At 45.8% G+C, this 13,397-nt stretch overlaps 1 protein-coding gene and 1 long non-coding RNA gene across 23 annotated transcripts in view; one reads left to right on the plus strand and one right to left on the minus strand.

Moving 5' to 3' along the window:
* LOC131517760 (uncharacterized) overlaps positions 1-689 on the minus strand; it is a 29,142-nt gene extending 28,453 nt beyond the window's left edge. For both annotated transcript variants that reach the window (XR_009264813.1, XR_009264812.1), the window contains exon 1: positions 510-689. This is a non-coding gene — a long non-coding RNA (uncharacterized LOC131517760). The remainder of the gene's footprint in view (positions 1-509) is intronic.
* Positions 690-800: 111 nt separating this feature from the next.
* Positions 801-13,397, plus strand: part of WDR20 (WD repeat domain 20) — a 67,544-nt gene continuing 54,947 nt past the window's right edge. For 4 of the 21 annotated variants that reach the window (XR_009264807.1, XM_058740311.1, XM_058740313.1 and 1 more), the window contains exon 1: positions 806-1,116. Coding sequence is in view for 10 of the 21 variants with exons in the window: in XM_058740311.1 (XP_058596294.1) it covers positions 868-1,116 (249 nt within the window). In the remaining 11 variants the exon portion in view is untranslated. Of the gene's footprint in view, positions 1,117-5,179; positions 5,338-13,397 lie in introns of those variants that run through there. The other 17 variants (XR_009264801.1, XR_009264800.1, XM_058740308.1 and 14 more) reach the window with 11 other exon arrangements.

Genomic DNA, 13,397 nt, shown 5'->3' on the forward strand with positions numbered 1-13,397 from the left:
GAAGACAAACTCCAGAAACAGAAGTGTCTATACAACCTCTTCTTAAAATTAGCCAGTGCTCTCCACAGGCAGGTACCCAGATACCGGCCTTGCAAATACACCCGCGGCGCGTACGCCCGCCCAGGGCGCTCTCCCCCTGCCCGCCTAAAGGAAGGTGGGGAAGCTGGAAACCGAGCCACCGCGCTATCTTCTCGGAAACTGACTCCGGGAGGTGCACAGGGGCGTCCCGAGGGCCGTGCGGGGGGCCGAGGGCAGGCCCTGGGGGAAGGGCCCCCCCCCCCCCAGCCTCGGGGCGTCCCCGCACCCCCCCCTCCCCCGGCCAGAGAGTCGGGGCTCCAGCGCCTTGCTCCCGGCACCCCACGTGCGGAGCCCGCCTGGGGCGGCGGCCGCGGCGGCTCCCTCCCTCCGCTGTCCCGGGTCCCCTCAGGGCATGGCCGGAGGCGGCTGAGGAGGTCGCCCCAGTTCACCTCGGCGCTCCCGGCCGCAGCCCCGCCGCGGCATCGGCTTACCGGCTCAGCCCCGGGGGGAGGCGGAAGGGGAGGCGGAGGCGGCGGCACGGCTAGCACGACCTCCAGTCCTAGCCTCCCTCACCTGCGCGACAGCGGAACCGGCCGGGGGCCTCGCCCGGGGGAGGGGCCTCCGGACGCCCAGGCGCGCCAAGCGCGCCAGGTGAGCACGCCTGCGCAGTCCGGCCGTAAACAAGCCCGCCCCTGCCCCTCGGCCGGCCTCCGCGGGGCCGGCTCGCGGGTGGGAGGGGCCAGGAGGAAGAGGCGGGGGAGGGGGGGGTAAAGAGCGAGAGCCCAGCACGGCGCCTGCGCGGTGGGCGTGATCCGGGCACTTAGGGCAGGATGAACGCTGCTTTCCAAGATGGCGACGGAGGGAGGAGGGAAGGAGATGAACGAGATTAAGACCCAATTCACCACTCGGGAAGGTCTGTACAAGCTGCTGCCGCACTCGGAGTACAGCCGGCCCAACCGGGTGCCCTTCAACTCGCAGGGATCCAACCCCGTCCGCGTCTCCTTCGTAAACCTCAACGACCAGTCTGGCAACGGCGACCGCCTCTGCTTCAATGTGGGCCGGGAGCTCTACTTCTATATCTACAAGGGGGTCCGCAAGGTACCGACCCGGGCGTCACCGGGGCCCGCCAGGGGCGTGGGCGGAGGCCAGGAGCAGGGCGGTGACAGCGGGGCCCAGGGTGACCGATAGGGGTGGCGGTCGCTCTTACTTTTGAGTGGGCCGGTAACTCCACTGGGGTGCTCCTGAGGAAGGGGGATTCACGAATAAGGAAGGTGGTGTTTCAGAGGGGTGGAGGCGGCGGAAAGGGGCCGTGGGCCACGGGGTTCCGCCTGGGAGGCCCCAGAAGGGGACAGTTGCTTTCTCTCTGGCAGGGTCCGTCAGGCTCTGACACTGCCAGGGAGCGGGCCTGCGAGTCCCCGGAAGAGGTGGGGTGGCCGTCTTGTCTGCTTAGACTGCCTCGCCTCCCGGGAGTTGTGTGTCTCGCTCTGGGCTAGAGAATGGGGGCGCGGGGCGGCTAGGGAAGGTCTGGAAGGCGGAATCCGGGCGGCAGCGGAGGGCTTGAGACTAGGTCGGAAAGGACCTGCTCGGCACTAAGGGCTACTCCACCTGCTACCGACCGCACTGACACTTCCTAGGAGCCTCTGCTGGTGTTAAGACTCTTTCCGAAAACATCAGAAGGAGGACGGCTGTCACTTTCTCCGCCGGGGCGCCTTCTCCCGGGAGATTGTTAAAGAGGGTCATCTTGGCCCTTATGGTACGGGAAAGACTGAGTACTACAGTTGGGAGGTCGAAATGATGTTTTCATCAACCAGGCTGGTTCATGGGTGTTCTGTGTGAGCGTGCCCAGATTGTTCTTGTCCAGCAAGTCAGACTATGTCCCAAAGAGGGAGGGATATGCCTTAAAAGCTACTTTACAAGAATCACTTTTTTTCTTGACGGGCGACTTCACATTAATTTTGTGAAGCATGTAATCATCCTTTAAAAAGATCTCTTCAAAAGGAGCAACTTTATTAGAGCCTTTCCTTTATTGGCTGTGTTCTCACTGAGAACTGCTTACCTTTGAGATTTGTGGTCTTTGACTTGGCTTTTGGGAGAATAAGGACACTGATGCGTCCCACAGCACGTAGGCATGGAGAAAGGTGATAACAGATTAATTTTTAAGTGTTTGGTTAGCGTGAAAGCAAATCGTACACACTGAAGAGTGGACGTTCTCTAAGATGTAATGTATCCAGAAGCAGTAAGTTTGCTTGGTTTCTCAAGACCTAGGGGGAAAGGAGGGTGGTGTCCTGTTGTAGCCAGTTTTCTCATTTGGTCAGGGTGCATCTTTTTGGTTAGCGTTTGTGATGTGTTCTCCTGTGTTTGAGGTTTGGTATCGCTGAAGGTAAATCGCTTGACTTCATTTTTTCTCTTTTGGAATTGAGAAAGCGTCAAGTAGTTAGTAGTCTAGGAGCTAAACTTTTAGGCTCGCTCTCAACTTTTTTGCTGACTTGTTGGGTGACCTTGGACGAGTTCTTTAACTTCTACCCGCACCTCTTTAAAAAGAGAACATGGCAGCACTCACATTGTAATTTATACTATAACTGTAATGAACTTTAAAGCCTGAAACCCTCAGCAGGTGTAAAATATAGTTAAAATGAGCATTAAGAGTAATGTCAGGGGCACCTGGGTGGCTCAGTTGGTTGAGTGTCTGACTTGAGCTCAGGTCATGATCTCATGGTTCATGAGTTTGAGCTGCACGTCGGGCCAGAGCCTGCTTGGAATTCTCTCTCTTCCTCTCTGGCCTGCCCCCGTGTGCGCGCGCGCTCTCTCTCTCTCTGTCTCTCTCTCTCTCTCTCTCTCTCAGTAAATAAATAAATAAGTAAATAAATGTTTTGGTTTTTTTTTTTTTTTTTAAACTAACTGTCAAATGGGAAGCTGCTGTCTTGACATTGATACTAGGACTGAAAGGATCAACTTTTTCTGTGGAAATAAGTTTAGAATTTTAAGTTACTAAAATTCATGTAAAATTTTAAAAATGCTTAACTGCTGAATTTACCAGCAATTACTAGTGTCAACGTTACCTTTTTTTTTCTTTTTCTTTGAAGTGTATTATTTCTTTTTTTTTTTTTTTTTTAATTTTTTTTTCAACGTTTTTTATTTCTTTCATTTTTGGGACAGAGAGAGACAGAGCATGAACGGGGGAGGGGCAGAGAGAGAGGGAGACACAGAATCGGAAACAGGCTCCAGGCTCCGAGCCATCAGCCCAGAGCCCGACGCGGGGCTCGAACCCGCGGACCGCGAGATCGTGACCTGGCTGAAGTCGGACGCCCAACCGACTGCGCCACCCAGGCGCCTCTGAAGTGTATTATTTCTGAAGCATTCCGGTGGCAAACCTTATCTGGATCTGGTGGCTGTGGTTTGCATCATCAAAACAGCTCTCTTGCTTGAAAGTATCATAGTTGTGTTCTCTTAGCTGGATGCTATTTGATGAAGGTTAAAACTAGGAGAGCTTTCCAAGGTGTAATTAAAAAAAAATTTTTTTTTATGTTTATTTTTGAGAGAGAGAGAGAGACAGAGCACGAGCAGGGGAGGAGCAGAGAGAGAGGGAGACACAGAATCTGAAACAGGCTCCAGGCTCTGAGCTGTCAGCACAGAGCCCGACGCGGGGCTCGAACTCACCATGAGATCATGACCTGAGCTGAAGTCGGACGCTTCACCAACTGAACCACCCGGGTGCCCCAAGGTTTAATTTTTTTTTTTTTTAATGTTTGTTTATTTTTGATAGAGCACGCAAATGGAGGAGGGACAGAGAAAGAGAGGGAGACACAGAATTTGAAGCAGGCTGTAGGCTCCAAGCTGTCAGCACAGAGCCGACGTGGGGCTCGAACTCACAAACCACCAGATCATGACCTGAGCTGAAGTTAGACCCTTAACCGACTAGGCCACCCAGGTGCCCCTAGGAGAGCTTTTCAAAACCACACCCCAAAATTATTTTAAATAAGACAAATCTTAAACATGTAGATTTGTCTCTAGCTGCATAATTTATGTGAGCTCTATGACTTTTTGTGAAATTTAATTTTCATGCAGTAACATAGCATTATATGGTGGACATTTCCATTCTCTTCTAGTCATCATGATTTTCTAAAACTGTTTTCCATGAATGTGTTTGCATTTACTTACTGTTATTTCTGAGTGTGTGATTGTTTTTGAGATTGTCTTTTCTGATTTTTTAAATTAAAAAAATTTTTTTATATTGAGAGAGCATGCGGTGCATGTGCAAGGGGGGGCGGGAAGAGAGAGAGAGGGAAGGAGGGGGGGAGAGAGAGAGAGAGAGAGAGAGAGAGAATATCTTAAGCAGACTCCATGCTGGGTCCCTTGAGGGACTTGTTCCCACAACTCTGGGATCACGACCTGAACAGAAATCAAGAGTCGGATGCTCAACCGACTGAGCCACCCAGGCATCCCTGTCTTTTCTGATTTTAAAATAGAGCAGAGGGGCGCCTGGGTGGCGCAGTCGGTTAAGCGTCCGGCTTCAGCCAGGTCACGATCTCGCGGTCCGTGAGTTCGAGCCCCGCGTCGGGCTCTGGGCTGATGGCTCGGAGCCTGGAGCCTGTTTCTGATTCTGTGTCTCCCTCTCTCTCTGCCCCTCCCCCGTTCATGCTCTGTCTCTCTCTGTCCCAAAAATAAATAAACGTTGAAAAAAAAAAATTAAAAAAATAAAATAAAATAGAGCAGATAATTTCCTACTCAGATAGGAGTTATAACTCTGTTCTTACAGTTGGTCATTTTGACTGTTTTTACTCATTTTTTAAAATTGGGGCGTACAAAGTTTTACAACAATTAGTCGGATCATTTGGAAGGTCTAATTTGGAAACATACATTCGGCTTAAATCTGCATGTGAAATAAGTGGAAAATAGGTCTTTGAATACTTAAATCACGAGCTGTGTGCTGCCATTCCTAAAAGGAAGTATGGAGTTGTGGGGGAATGGAGTGGATGGCGAGGTCATCTCAAATCTGAACTGAGGAGTGTATTCTTGGCCCTTTAAATAGATTTACAGGTCAGTTTGCAGAGCTAAACGGGACCTTCAGCTTTTGCAGTCTCACCGTCTCTGAGGAAGCCAAGGCTAGAGCGGGAGTGCAGACCTGTGTTACAGTTTTGTTTTTTTTCTTTCTCATGGTCAGGAAGATGAAGCGTAGCTGAATCTAAAGAACTGTCGTAGTGAGAAGGGACCGATCAAGCTTTTTGATCACGCGGATGCCATGGCCTCCGAGCACTGCAAGATCTACCCCAGCATTTTGCCATATATTATCTCTTCGAATCTTGATAGCAATCCTGTGGGGTACAAGAAAGCGTCTTCTTTTTGCAGTTGAAGTTTGCAGTGGAGTTCTTGTGTACGGAGATGTAGTTTTGTGAAGTTATTTTGCTTAACTGAAGATAATATGAGCACTGATTTAATCCTGACGCTAATCATTTCAGCAAAGATTTGAGGGGCTACTATGATGATAATTATTCTAGATGGGGGATCTGCGGTAGAGCAAGACCCTGCCCCTCTCCAAAGAATTGTCAACTACTGGCCTGTACACCTTTTGATTGAGTGCTGGCCTTGCCTTTTTTTCTTTTCTTTTTTTTAAGAGATGGTTTTATAAAGATGCCAAAGGTAGCTGGGCTTATTGGACCAACCCTTTCATTTTATGAGATCCAATTTTACATAAATGTGAATGGCAACCATTCAGATCTTAGTTTAGATATCACTTCCATAGCATATCCTGCTTTGAATTCCCAGGCTAGATCAGTTTTCCTTATTACATGTTCTCATAACATCCTGAACTTTGCCTTTCTAGCACTTTTCTCAATTTGTAATTCTCTGGGTTATAATCTGTCTCTCTATAAACAAAGCTCTCTTATAAGAGACATCTTGTCTTTTCTGCTTTCACTGTTTTCCTAGTGCCCAGCACGGTGTCCACCATAAAGTAGGCTCTAACTATTTATTTGTTGAGTGAATGACTGAATAAAATATCTATGTCCATCTGTGCCATACTTTAAAAAAGGTTTTTACGAGCTAAAAAGCCTATTTAATTTTGGGCTCCCAAATGGGTATTTTTAGTGGCTGACATCTTTTTTTTCTTTCTGTTTTTTTTTTTTTTAAGCTTATGTATTTATTTTGAGAGAGAGAGAATGAGCAAGGAAGGTACAGAGAGAGACGGGGGGGGGGGGGGCGCTGGAGGAGGGGGAATCCCCAGTAGGCTCCACACTCAATGCAGAGCCCAACGTGGGGCTCAGTCTCACGACCATGAGATTATGACCTGAACTGATATCAAGAATAGACGCTTAACTGACTAAGCCACCCAGGCGCCTCGTGGCTCACAGTTTAAAAAAGACATTCAAAATTATTGTTAGTAGGTAACAAATTTAGCTTTCTTACAACTGGGAAATTGTGTAGCAAGAGACCATGAAGTAATGGAAAGTAACCAAATGACACAGATTACTTTTGATCTACTTCTGTCAAACCACATTACCTAACAAATCTACGTACTAACAGACAACTTGTAAAAACTATACTCAGAACTACTTAACATTCAAATCAAAGAGACTTACTTTTCCCCTCCTATCTTAAGATTCCAGGCCACAAATGTGCTGCCCAGAAGTGTTACTGAAGCAATTCCTACAATTGGGGGGGGGGGGGGGAAGAGTAGAATTGGATGGCTTTCAAGGTCTTTTCGACTCTGAAGGTTGTAGGAGTCTGTGCTCAATAGCTTTTTAATGAAAATAAATGCATCTTTTTATTGGGAAGATGTCTTCATGTCTTGGAATCATTGCCTACTTCTTTAATGAGAATTGAGGAGTATGGGGTGTGTTGTGAAAGCAAGTTGAACACGTTGTGATTCTAGGTGTTTATGCTAGAAAAGTACTCACTGTGTTGACGTGAAGCTTTGGCCAGAAGAGTCATTTAATAACAGCTAAAATATTATCAGAGCGAGAGTTGTCCAGGAGTGCAATGGGTTGGCTTGGGAGAGAATGAGCATTCTGTGTGGGAGATAGTCTGTCTCTTTCTCAAAGACTGTAGGAGCACCTGTTGGTGACTGAGGGATTCATGCTCTGTGTGGGAGGGTGAGCTAGAAGCCTTTTAAAGGTTTTTTCCACAGACTAGTTTTAGATACTGGACTGCTCCAGAGAAGGTCATGTTCACACCCTTCCCTCCATTTGTAATTTTCACATCTCTCTGCTCTCTCCATTTCTAGTTTAGAAAGAGGCTTAGGAGACCAAAGCTTTTTATATCAAATTTACTTTGAGAAGTGTTGTGCTTAATTTAGTGGGGCACATGTGAAATTGGAAACCGCAGTTTTTTTTTCCCATCAAGGGCTACTTAATGTCTTCTGAAATATTGATACTTATTTGACTTATTGATCTTATATACTGAAGGGAAGCATCTTAATTTGTCTCTTAGAACAGGCTAGAGAAACTTTCATATGATTCTTTGGTTCTGTTGACCTTGAAGAAGAGGATGATGATGAGATTTTTGAAAGACAGAATGGGTGGATATGACTGACGGTAAGCAGCTCTCGGAATGTGTCCTAGAGACCCATGAGATAGTCATGAGTGCCATTGTTTTAGTAAATAGTTGTGGGGCACGCTTAGCAGATAGGAGGTGCTCCTCTAGATGCTGGGTTTAGACGAAGTCTCTGCCCTTAAGAAACTTGTCACCTATGTTTATTGTCATTGAATTAGTCTAGTGACTTCATTTATTTAAGTATTTATTGTGCTTTGGTAGAAAACTTGAGCAAGACTCAAAACAGTGGATTTTATCACTGACTAGTTTGGCTATATGCCTAAGAACCTTGTTTTAAAAATAAATGTGAAGATTTTTGTAATCTGATATCTTGGAGAACAATTTTATTTATATTTCAGTGAGATTAGTTTGTGAAGAAATATGAAATGTGGCCCTATTTGGTTATGTAGGAATAAACTTCAAAAGCAGAAATAACTTCAATTGGCAGACATTCTCTGTTTTAATTTTCAGGAGATTTTATTTTTATTTGTTTAAATGTTTACTTTCAAGAGAGAGAAAGAGAGAGAGCTAGCAGGGGAGGGGCAGAGAGAGAGAGGGAGACACAGAATCTGAAGCAGGCTCCAGGCTCCAAGCTGTCAGCACAGAGCCTGGAGGGGCTCAACCCCACTAGCTATGAGATCATGACCTGAGCTGAAGTCTGACGCTTAAGTGACTAAGCCACCCATGTGCCCCCCCCCTTTTTAAATTTATTTTTTTAATTATTTTTTTTTAATGCTTTTTACTTTTGAAGGAGAGAGAGACAGAGCATTAGTGGGGGAGGAACAGAGAGAGAGGGAGACACAGAATCCAAAGCAGGCTTCAGGCTCTGAGCTGTCAGCACAGAGTCCAATGCAGAGCTTGAACCCACGAACCCTGTAAGATCATGACCTGAGCTGAAGTTGAACACTTAACCAACTGAGCCACCCAGGCACCCCAATTTTCAGGACATTTTGTTTATTTATCATTAATTACTATCTTTTTAATGTTTATTTTTGAGAGAGAGCACGCGTGAGCGAGCGAGAGTGGGGGAGGGGCAGAGAGAGGGAGACAGAATCCCAAGCAAGGCTCCAGGCTCTGAGCTGTCAGCACAGAGCCCAACATGAGGCTCAAACTCACAAATTGGGAGATCATGACCTAAGCCAAAGTCGATTGCTTAACTGACTGAGCCATCCAGGCACCCCAGGACATTTTAAATTGTCAGTGATGAGTTACCTTAATCTCTGAAAATTTGGCATCTTTGTGTTGTTTTTTTAAAGATGTATTTATTTATTATTTTTTAAAGTTTATTTCTTTTGAGAGAGAGGGAGAGAGAGAGAATCCCAAGCAGGCTCTGTACTGTCAATGCAGAGCCTGAGATCATGACTTGAGCCAAAATCAGGGGTTGGATTGAGCCACATAGGTGCCCCGGCGTCTGTTTTTTATAATACAGTGCAAGGTATGTCTGGCTTTGGAAAAAATCCTCATTAATCAAGAGTTTATTGCAGACCTGTTATGTACAAGGTACTGGTGTCTGTTGTGGGTGTTGTGAAGGTGAAGGAAGACACTTCTGTCTGTGAGTGAGGAGCTTGTCTTTTTGTACTGATAATTGGACTACAAAGTAGAAGGCTGTGCTGTGCACATGGTATATGCAATGCAAATACCAAGTGGAGTTCGGGAGTAAAGGTGAGGTGGAGAAGTGTTTCTCTGCCTAGATGGAGAAGAATATTGGGTTGGATTTCAAACAGATGATTTGCCCTGAAGTGCGTTTGGATCGCATTTTTGTAAATTTTAAAACTTGTATCTTCGTAGTTGTAACTTCAGAAATGCTTCATCTTCATTTCTGATTGAGGTTGAACTGGCGATCGCTCTTACCTTTTAGCATTTTTCTCAACTTCACAGCTCCTCTGCCAATTGGTAATTTGTAAATTGAGCCCTGTTTTGCATTCTCTTTTGTAAAATGGATTTTTAAAAAGTAGGGTGTATTGTACTAAAAACATGCCAAGTCAGTCTCTGCTATGCTTTTACTTTGTAGCAGTAGGAAAATGTAGATCTTATAAGAAAGAGGCAAGATTTTGTAAGAAAGAAGCAGCCTAAGAAAGAAGCAAGATTAAGAAGGAACTTACAAGGTTTTTGTATTTTACAAATAAGAATAGGAATATTTTCGCGTCTTCTCCAGCAGCCACATTGCAGATGAGCTCTGTGGCCTGGCTCAGTCTTTCCTTTGGTTGGTGCAGTCCGGCCTCACTGCTGCGCTGCCCGCGTTTCCCTGCTACAGCAGAACTGGTACAGGTGCTCCTTCTCTTTACTTGCTTTGATCTTCATTTCAGAGGCGCTGTCTTAATGTCTCATTTAACAAATATTTGAGTGGTTTTGTGTGAAAAGCAGTACACTAGACTATGGGAAATCAAAGAAGTAGGAGACATGATCCCTGACCTTGAGAGGATTATCGTCCGACCAAGGAGATAAGATACACACTCATTCATTCTATCAAGATTTGAGTGGTTGCTCTGTGTTGTTGTTGAGACAGAAGCTCTGCCATCAAGGAGCTCACAGTCCAGCGGAACAGAAAATGACTTACTCATCCAGCTAACATGTATCGGACCTGTAGACCCAAAGACAAACGAGACACAGTCCTTGGCCTCAAGCGCCTACCATCCAGTGGTGAGATGGGCGAGTAAGTAGTGGTGAGACGTGCACACTATTCACTTATTAGTGCTGCCTAATCAGAGTAGAATTTAGGGGATGCATCAACCTAGATGGGCAAAAACTGTAACCGAATTCGAACGTGTCCTTCCAATTGTGGATTTAGTCAGCAAATCGCAGAGGCAATGTAACAGACTTGTGACTTTATCACCAGTGAAAATCACAGGTGTTTGCGTATCACATTATGGTTGTTGCAGGGGGATAGATGTCACAGTCATTGCTACTTCGAAGTTACAGTGGTTAGTGGATCTGCACTAGAGCTTGTTACAATGTGACCTGAAGAAACTTTTATAACTAGCTGTTTAAAAATATTTTTTTTAACGTTTATTTTTGAGACAGAGAGAGACAGAGCGTGAATGGGGGAGGGTCAGAGAGAGGGAGACACAGAATCTGAAACAGGCTCCAGGCTCTGAGCTGTCAGCACAGAGCCCGATGCGGGGCTCGAACTCACGGACCTCGAGATCATGACCTGAGCCGAAGTTGGCTGCTTAACCGACTGAGCTACCCAGGCGCCCCTATAACTAACTGTTTTAATAATTGATCTCTTTTGTAATCTTTCGTATTTAAAAACATCATTGTGAGAGGAGTCCATAGCACAGAAAGCTTAAGCACCCTGGTTTTGATAAGTCTCAATTTACCTTTTCTCCTGTGTCACGTGTGATGGAATGTAAGAGTGACCGGTCTCTCCTGTCCTGTTAAGTAACACTTCTAGCTGTGTGAAGAAGCGTCTGTGGTACTTGGGGTGGCTTTTTACTCAGCAGTTGATTATCTAGGATTCTAAGTTGGCCATGTCTTGTGTTGTTTTTCTTTCTCTTCTGGATCATTCCTTTACTCTTGCTGCCCTAACTAGAGGGAGGAATACAAGAAGTACTTACAAGATTGAGTCTTGTAAGAGTGTTTCATTGGTTCAGATCATAGATGATTATGATACAGTGTTACAATGTGATATTTGTCTTAGTTGCAGTAGAAAGGGAGAGGCTTTAACAAGGTGATGTTTGAACTGAGTTCTGAGGGCACCCGGGTGGCTCAGTCTATGAAGTGTCCAACTTCAGCTTAGGTCATGATCTCTCAGCTTGTTAGTTCAAGCCTCACATCAGGTTCTGTGCTGACAGCTCATAGTCTGGAGCCTGCTTCGGTTTCTGTGTGTCCCTCTCTTTCTGCCCCATCTCCCCCGGCTGCCATAAATAAACATTAAAAAAAAAAAAAGCTTTATGAACTGAATTCTGATAGGTGGGTGGGGTGAAGGGAGAAGGGATTCTAAACCAAGGCGACTAGAGACTCAAGGCCTGAGGATGTGGCATGACTCCTTGAAGAGTCACTGTGAGGGTTGAGGCTTTAGCAAGACCTGATTAGAGGACAAGATTATCTTCTTTCTTTTAAAAAAAAAAAATTTTTTTTTAATGTTTTTATTTATTTTTGAGACAGAGACAGAGCATGAGCAGGGGAGGGGCAGGGAGAGAGGGGGAGACAGAATCCGAAGCAGGCTCCAGGCTCCGAGCTGTCAGCACAGAGCCCGACATGGGGATCGAACTCACGGACTGTGACATCATGACCTGAGCCGAAGTCGGACGCTCAACTGACTGAGCCACCCAGGAGCCCCAATTATTTTCTTTCTTGACGATCATCCAAATGTTGGCTATATCCTAGCTTCTGGAACTCTTAGTATGATTTTTAAAATGATTTTTTTTTAACGTGTATTCTTTCTTTTGGTACTACTTCTGAGGTAATGTACTACATTAGTATCTGGTCCTCCTGTAGGACTCCTAGCACACTGTCCTTTCGGAACTCGGGTCATCGGATTGTATCAACCCCATCCCTCGTTGGACCCTCATCACTTCCCATCATATCTCAGAGATTTTGGCTCCTGCTACACTGCCACTCTCTCCAGCAGACTCCTGTCTTAAATGCTGTGGCTAGTCATTATAACCCCCTCGCACTCACTCTCCCTTCTAACCCGGACTCAATCGACGCCGACGGCAAAAGGGAAGAAAAGGTCTTTTCTGGCCCCCGCCCACTTGGTACCTGTCCTTTGCCTTCGGGAGCTACTGCCCCAATTTCTCAACTACTTCTTAAAGCCAAGCTCCTCTAGTTGGCAGCTTGGACAGCCTCAGAGTGTGGTGCACAGACCAGCACCGTCCGTGTCATCACCTGGGAGCCTCTGGGAAGTACAGAATTAGGCCTCATGCCAGACTTACTGAATCAAACTCTGCATTCCTGGAGGGTCTCCGGGTAGTTTGTGTGCTCACTGAAGTTGGGGAGACATTGGTGTTTACTGGCTTTCTTTAGTTCTCAGTCAGATTATCGTACCTTCCTGCCATCTATTTTAAGTGTATAATTCAATGATTTTTAGTGAATCTACCAAGCTGCACAACGGTTGCCACAGTCCAGTTTTAGAACATGAGGGATTTTTTTTTTTTTTTTTTTTTTTTTAATTTTTGGGACAGAGAGAGACAGAGCATGAACAGGGGAGGGGCAGAGAGAGAGGGAGACACAGAATCGGAAACAGGCTCCAGGCTCCGAGCCATCAGCCCAGAGCCCGACGCGGGGCTCGAACTCACGGACCGTGAGATCGTGACCTGGCTGAAGTCGGACGCTTAACCGACTGCGCCACCCAGGCGCCCCGAGGGATTGTTTTTAAATTTAATTTTGTGTAAGTTTCAGTTAATGCTAGATGAATAGATTCTGAAGATCTGCTCTACAGCAGTGCCTGTGGTTAACAACATGGTATTGTGCCCTGCAGAATTTAAGAGGGTAGATCTAACGTTAAGTGTTCTTACCACAAAAACAAAAACGAAGGGACATGAGGAAACTTTGGGAGGTGTTGGGCGTTTCTGTTACTTTGGTTATGGTGATGGTATCATGGGTGTGTGCATCTGTCTAAACTCAAACTGTATACATTTAATATGTGCAATTCCTTGTATATTGATTATACTTCAATAAATCTATTAGAAAAAATTTAATTTTATGTTTCAATTACGGAAGACTTTTATGTGCTTCCAACATCAAAACTGTAAAACAGGTTCTGTTCAGAGACGCTGAGCTTCCATTTCTGTTCTCCCTGCAAAGCTCTCTCCCTCTGCCTATAATCATTGTATTTGTTTTTGACTCATCCTTCTGTCGCTGTAAGAATAAGATGACATTTGAGGAGAGAAGAAATTGAGGGAGCACAC

Source organism: Neofelis nebulosa, chromosome 7 (genome assembly GCF_028018385.1).
Source record: "Neofelis nebulosa isolate mNeoNeb1 chromosome 7, mNeoNeb1.pri, whole genome shotgun sequence".
In the NCBI taxonomy this organism is placed as follows: Eukaryota; Metazoa; Chordata; class Mammalia; order Carnivora; family Felidae; genus Neofelis; species Neofelis nebulosa.